The sequence below is a fragment of the Ochotona princeps genome, chromosome 14 (genome assembly GCF_030435755.1).
Source record: "Ochotona princeps isolate mOchPri1 chromosome 14, mOchPri1.hap1, whole genome shotgun sequence".
NCBI lineage: Eukaryota > Metazoa > Chordata > Mammalia > Lagomorpha > Ochotonidae > Ochotona > Ochotona princeps.
The window spans coordinates 7561597-7568896 of record NC_080845.1 but is presented as its reverse complement, the minus strand read 5'-3'; the positions used below and the strand labels follow the sequence as shown (position 1 = coordinate 7568896).

Below are 7300 nucleotides of genomic sequence, written 5' to 3'. Positions count from 1 at the left end.
ATTACTTGTGGTACACATCAGCCAAGCTACTGCCCTAACCTTGGAGTTGTCCCCAGCCCACTCCTGCCATTTCCAGTGAGTGGGCTCACTCTGGAACATTCTCTCCAGGGGAGGATTAAGTCCTGCCTCCTACTCAGCACTCACCATCAACAGTTCTTCTAATTCCACACAGATTTTGCAAACACCCTGCATGCAGTGCTCAAGGGTCTGCCCCGGACACACGGGCAGGCTGTCACCCCTCTCCAGGCCAAGAAAATGGAAGACCCCTCTAAAGCGTAACAGTTGCAGCCGTCAGCAACCTGAGTGTGTTGGGTCAGAGACCATGTCTAAGTTGCTAAAAACCCAGAAGACCCAAGACATTCCTGAGTTCCATCCAACTGGCCCATCCAAGTGGAGCTCACCTGGTGTCCCTCAGGTAAGGCCAACTGCCCACCCACCTGGTCTCAGATTCAGAACCAGTCCATGCGTGAGCCCCGCCCTCGCAGCTGCTCATCTCCCACCACTGGGTCCAAGGTTGCCGTGCAGCAAGCATCATCCTGAGGAGCAAAAGGACACCAGCAGCTTGGGGCTGCCCCGAGCCTTTCTGAAGGAAAGCGAGTCTGCCACGCCTAAAAACCCCATGTGGGCCCTGCCACAGGCAAGGTCAGCTCTGCTGCAGATGGTTGCCACTGTTCAAAGGGAGGCCACAGTCCCCAACAAACCACACAGTCTCAGGCCTCAGCCACCCAATCAGGTCTCCATGTTTTATTGGGTTTCATTCAGCAAACCTCAGTCAAGCAAGTGTCTCCTCGGGGACTGCCAATGCCCTCTGGCTCCTCCAGCAGTAACCCACCACTCCTGCGCCCTTCAGGAAGTGTCCATGGTTTGGACTGTCTCTTCCAGCACCTCAATTTCCAATGGAGTGATTTTTTCAGTGAGGACCGCCGTGGTCCCCTTCTCACACCTATACCGGCCAAACCTAGTGAGAGGCAAACAGAAGCGTGCAGTTAGGACTCACTTCCCACCACCAGGTCCAGTGCCAGGGCAAGCACTCTCCAGGCTCAAGCTCTGTGGCCCGGAGGGATGCCACCTCTCCAGCTACAAAGCATGGGAGCACTGCAGTGCTGTGAAGTGGGACCCCACAGTGAGCATCTCAACCCTATGAACAGGCGATGAGCCAGAACATCTGGCACTTTGTGGTACTATGATTCTTTCACACCTCCCTGCCCCCGACATGAGCAGGAGACTGCTTGGTCCTCTGTTTCCAAGTACCCATTAAGACTCTGTCAGTCAACTGCTGCCATCCTCTTCAGCAACAAGAAGGCTTCACTTACAACATCACACCAGGTCACACAGACAGTACAATGACCTGCAGTCAGACTCAGGGCTTGCCACTTTAGATCACTCTCCAGCAAAGGTGAGATCTCAGCCCTGCAGGCCCTGGCTACACCTGGCACCCTTCTCGGGACAATGCACTGCCAGCCAGGCTTCTCTGAGCAAAAGGCAGTAAATAACAACTCCCCAACTTAATTCTCACACTGGGACCTGGGACTGTGACAGCAACAAACCAGCAAGACACACTTGACTCCTGCTATTGGTCCTCAGCTGGGACACTATTCCTGCCACCGGGCAGGATCCACAGAAGGCCACTGGCTGTGCCATGCTAGAACTCCTATCCTCTCAGATGGGCATGTAGGCTCAGAAAGGAAGCAGGCAGCACTCCCCCTGCCCTCTTCCTCATGGCCTCACGCTGCAGCAGCCACCTGACAGTAAGTCCACCCTGGGTGTGAAGATACTGCTCATGCCATGAGGGTGGGGCCCTGGCTGACACGTGTGAGTGGCACCCTGCTGTCAGGGATAGTGGGCAGCAAGAACCCACAGCACTGCTGGCCATGGGACACCCACCAAGGCCTTACCCCTGGCTTTGCCCCATTGGGAGAGCCTCTTGGCCGAGGGCGACACACATCCTGCTCTCCAGAGCAGTGGGGAAAGGCACCCCGGGGGCAGGAAGCAGCAGCTGCTGCTCTCTTTAAGACTCCATGCTGAGCACGGGCTCCCCAGGCAACCATCACGCTGCTTCCCAGCACCTCAGACTGCGCTTCTGGAATCCTCACCCAGACACTGGTCACCATGGAGAGGGCACAACTATCTCCCCCCACTGGTGCCCCATGAACATGCTGCCTGCTCCAAGCCCCAGGAATCCCTTGCACTTGTTACAGATCACCTGGTCTAGCTGCAGCACATCAAAGAGGAAGGCAGAGGGGTCACCCAGGGGCCACTGGCACTCCCTAAGCCCTGGACAAGAGCTCTCTGCTAGGCTGTTCTATCCCATCAGCTGGACACAGTGTGCACCGAGTGCACACTGCTGACAAAGGATGCTCTGTTCACGTGACTGAGTTCTGACTGGAGCGCAGTTTGCCTGGTGGGTGCTCAAGCGTGCATTCCAGCAGGGGAGGTGCCTGCTGGCCTCTGGCCTCACTACCAGGGCTCAGAGTAAAGCAGCTGGAGGCACAGCACAGGGAGCCACTGCCTGAGCTGCTGAGGCTCCAGGGAAAGGTGAGGAGCCACCATGGCCCTGCAGTGGACAGCAGACTCAATGGTATGACTTCCGGCAAGCAAATACCACAGGTTCCACAACTGCCCAGCTGCTCCGAGGCCAGCTGCTCTGGACAGCACACCCCACTCACAGAATCCAGACACTTAACCCCACACCAGCAGAGGCTCATTCCAGCCCGCTTCACTTCTCCCACCAATATCTTACAAATCACAGCATCTCACCCCGACAGCAGCCAACAGGGACTCTGATGTCTCTGTGCATGACTGGGGAACCCTGGATTCACTCAGTGTGGGAAACAGCTGCAGACACCCACGCAGCTGCTACAGATATCTCAGGGTGGCCCCAAGCCACTACCACCTTCGCTCACCTGGTCCCCTTCTTGTTGGGCACTGTGTACGGGCGGAGGAAATCTAGCTTGCTCTTGCTGATGACACAGAGGTCGATGTTGCTACCAGAGCCCAGGTCATTGAAGATGCCCGCTGCGATGGCCTCGCTCACCAGCTTCTTGGCTTCTTCCTCCTGTGAGAGAGCAACAACAGTGAGCCCAGCACCAGATGGGAGGGCTGCTTGGAGGCCCCTAGGGGTGCCCAGGTGATCTGGGCAGTAAGCACTGCTCTCCTGCCAGGGCTGTGCGTGGGTGAGCCCCAGGAGCCCCAGGGGCCTGCCCCCAGGCTTTCAGCCACTACACATCATAGCCCTGGGCCCTCCAAACCGCTTCTCCAGGCACTCCCTGCTCAGCACACTGCCTTGCAGGTAGGTGACAGTCACCATGCAGCAGAGGACTGCGCCACCGAAAACAGGGGTCTGCACACTTGTAAAGGGCCAGTAAGCAGCCCCTTTGTGGGCATCAAGTCTCCCATCACAGGTATTCAACTTCATCAGGGCAGCAAAGAGCCATGCATAGCCCACACATACATAGACTGTTCCAGTAAAACCGAGCCACGGAAATAGGTGGTGGGCTGGATCTAGCCCCGGGCTTAGTGTGCTAAATCCTGACTCACAATATCCAACACTGGCTCAAACAATTCCCTGGGACCAAACGGAGAACATGAGCATGCAGTGTGAGAACACAGCACAGCAGCAGCCACCAGAGCACAGTGTGCCTCCTCTCTGAAGTCCATCTCTCCACAAACGCCCCTCCAGGCAGCTCCACACACGTCCCTTTGCTGGGCCCCAGGCAGTGTGTCTAGGTCTGAAGAGAGATGGTGACCAAGGCGGGCTCTGCACCAATCCAGGTCTACAGACAGTAAAGGGTCCCAGAGGCCTGACACGCAGGTGGGGAGATGGGGGCGGGTACAGTGATGCCACAAGGATAAAAACTACTGGACACAGCAGAAGGAACCACACCAACCATGGCCGGGTGAGTGAAGCCTCAACAGGAGGGCTGCAGATATGCTGTTCAGCAGGTACTCAGGAAACAGCAGCAGGACCAAACACTAGATTGGAAGCACCTGGAGGACACCAAGTTCAAGCTCTTTATGAACCAACCTCCCAGAGGAAGGACTAATCTGTTCGCAGCACCTCAGGGGCCTGGGGATTGCCAGCTCAGCCCACGGGCTGTTAGGCTCATACCGTCAGAGGAAGACAACGCCCCACCCAGCATCACAGCTGAGGTCCTCCAAGGCCAGTCCCCTGCCTAAAGCTGCAGGAAGGTCTGGGTCCACTCCGCGCTCTGGCTTCTCTGCCTGCCCCCAGCCAGGCAGGGATTCTAGGAGCATGAGCGCCCTCTACAGACTCAGGAGGAGGGACTCAGGAGGTGCTGTGGGAAGTAGGATCCTTACAAACCAATAGCAGGGGCTCAGTGACATGGCCTAGTGGCTAAGGTCCTCACCTTGATCCCATATGGCTGCTGGTTCTAATCCCGGCAGCTCCACTTCCTCTCTGTCTCTCCTCCTCTCAGTATATCTGACTTTGTAATAAAAATAAAAATAAATCTTAAAAAAAAAAAAAAAAAAACCAATAGCAGGGGCTCCGGGTTATTTTGATCTTTAATCTCCAGCTTTACACCCCCCGCCCGTCCTGAGTGGTACCTATGTGAGGCCAGTAAAGCCAGTCTCAGAAGAATGCATTCAAACAGGGGCTTCTGATTAAAAATTCTCTTCTGGGATTCTCAGCTGTTGGAACCAAAAAGCCTTGCCAGAAATCAGGGCAGGTGGCAAAGAAAACGTCTTGGGCGAGATGCCAGCTGCTGAAGCCACCACATCAAAAAGCCAAAATCCAACCACTGCCAGATCGAATGTGACCTCATTCCAATGAGTGTCCCTGACTTTGGGTATGTGCAGGCATGTGATGTGAGCACGTGTGCCCACTGTGAGTACTCTGCTTATGCCCCGGCTCCTGGTCTACCAGCTCCTCACCCTCGTCACCACGCTCCTCTTTCCTGCTTGCTGAACCAGCTGACTGCACCTGATGACACCCACATCACACCAGCAGCATGGGGGCTTGCAGCTTCCAGTTTCTCCAACGGGGACTGATATTTACTGGAGCAGCTAAAACCCCAGTTAAGATAACTAAGAATGGCTAGGTTCAACCCCAGCACAGCTCCTCACTCCAGCTTCCTGCTCATGCAGACCCTTGGTAGGCAGGAGTGAATGAAGATGACTCGGTGATGTGGCTCAACACGCAGCTGGAACTAACCCAGCGTGGGGCTTCCACCAGGTCCTTTCACAGACAATGCAAGGTCTCTAGGTCTCAGTCTTTCTATTTTTATAGCTGACTTTCCTTCTCTGCCTCTCAAACAAAATATATTTCCCAAGTTTGTGTGGGGGGGGGGGGCGATAAGAATGGGAAAGATTTAAAGGACACTAAGACACACACATCATATTCAAGATGCATGTCTAATTCTAGCACCAACTGATCCAACTGAGCACACACACCAGAAAGCTGACAGCACTATGAGATTACACGAATCACACTCTACTTTGCAAACATCTTATAATGTAAGCAGATAACTGATAAAACTTTAGAATGTGCAAATTTTCAAATATATTATGTACAGTTTGATTTATAATCATATTATATGTGCTGTTTAAGCGTAAAGACTTAGGAAATGGGAATCTACATCTTTCATATGTCTTTTCGCCCCACTGATTCTAGGGAAGATAACTCCATGTCTCCGCGCCATCCCCAGCCCTCTCCAAAACACAGGCCTGCCGATACTGTGGGATGGGCACCCAGAGTGTGAAGTGCCAAGTCCTGGGGGAAGGCACTCCCTGCCCCCAAATACCTTCTGTGGTTGACACTGTCAGAAGGTGCCTGTAGGCGAGCCAAACACCTGCCCAAGTTCACATGGCCAGTACACAGCAGAGGTGCCAGGTCAGGTTCCATAGCCAGAAGGCCACAGTGCCACAGAAGCTGGTGGGCTGTGGAGGTTCCCCGGCCAGACACAATGATGGGCACCAGGTCCCTGAAACAGGCCGTGTCACTCCCCACACCCACAGGTCCTCAGACCCAAGAGAAGAGAGGAAGGAAAGATGCTGATTGCCAAGGTCTCATTAGGCCAAGCAACAGCTGCCCTAGTGGTCACTTCCACTGGGGATGGAAAACATCATGTTTCCAACAAGGCTTGCCCAAACATCCTCAGGAAGGGCCTTCCTACTGCTTGGCCACACGCAAGCAGCATTTCCACGATGCACATCTCAGCTGCACCTAATGCTCGGAGGGCTCACCCCACGTATTCCACACCATTACCACCCATACTCCTCACAATACAGAAATGGGGAAAGTCACCCAGCTTCTAGTGTGGGCCTTCAACAATCATCCTGCAGACCACCATCCTTCAGCACCACGCCACGTGCTCATTATCTGACAACACTGTTCTACACACGATCCCAGACACAGATGCACATATGGGGACAGGTATATCCACACTGCTTCCTCTCCACTGGAATTTCACAATTAAACAGTGTTTGTGCTTAATGACACCGTATTTCTGACCTACTGTTTCTTCCTTTATAGGGTTCATTCCTCATGAGGAATTTGCACTTGGCTTTTCTGGAAGGCGTGGAGGGACTGCGAGGACTGGGGGGGGGGGGGGGGCTGCCAGCGAGATGCTCTGACTAGAGTGTGGCAGAGTTCACGACCACAGCTGGTCAGGCCCACATGTGTCCTCTGTCCCACCGCCAGCGTCCTGCCTGACCAGCTGCTCATGGATTGATTTTGCAAGTCACAAGGGAACCGGGGTTCAGTCTGCACCCGGAGCAGTGGGACTTGGCCCCCTACAAGGTCAAAGGCAGCTTCCCTTTCCTTTTATATGCTAAGCCAAAACCACCATGACCCAGGTTCAAGATGGCATTCCTGTGCCATCTGGGACAAGGCATTTTACCACTCTGAGTTCACCCTCCTCTTCTGTAATATGATATTAAACATACATATAGTACGTCACAGGATCACTGAAAAATCAGAATCAAGTACAGAAAGCACCTGTAACGGTGCCTGGCACATACCCATTAGCCTAATAACTGGGAACTCAGTTAATAAGGCAAGCCAGAGGGCTCCTAAAAACACAGCTTATCTTCACGCAGCAACTGCCTTGTGCCAAGCCCATGACCAGGAGGAAGAGGAGGTCCAAAGAAACCTGCTGACAGCTTCTCACACTGTGCCAGGGAGAAGTTCCTGTAATAGTTAATCCAAGCAAAAAAAGCACACTCCCTAAAAGTTCAGAGAATATAAAAGGAACACTTCCTGCTTTATGGTTACAAAGACCAAACTAACTGGGAATATCAGTCCCCTGGGCCAGCCCTGCTTCTTAAATGAGATTACACT

The 7300-nt window shown here is 53.7% G+C and overlaps 1 protein-coding gene across 1 annotated transcript in view; it reads right to left on the bottom strand.

The window, feature by feature from the left end:
• Positions 1–729: 729 nt before the first annotated feature.
• Positions 730–7300, bottom strand: part of PSMB7 (proteasome 20S subunit beta 7) — a 59048-nt gene continuing 52477 nt past the window's right edge. The window contains exons 7-8 of the mRNA XM_004593583.3: positions 2904–3055; positions 730–958 (exon numbers count right to left, since the gene is read on the bottom strand). Coding sequence (XP_004593640.1) covers positions 847–958; positions 2904–3055 — 264 coding nt within the window. The 3' untranslated portion in view covers positions 730–846. The remainder of the gene's footprint in view (positions 959–2903; positions 3056–7300) is intronic.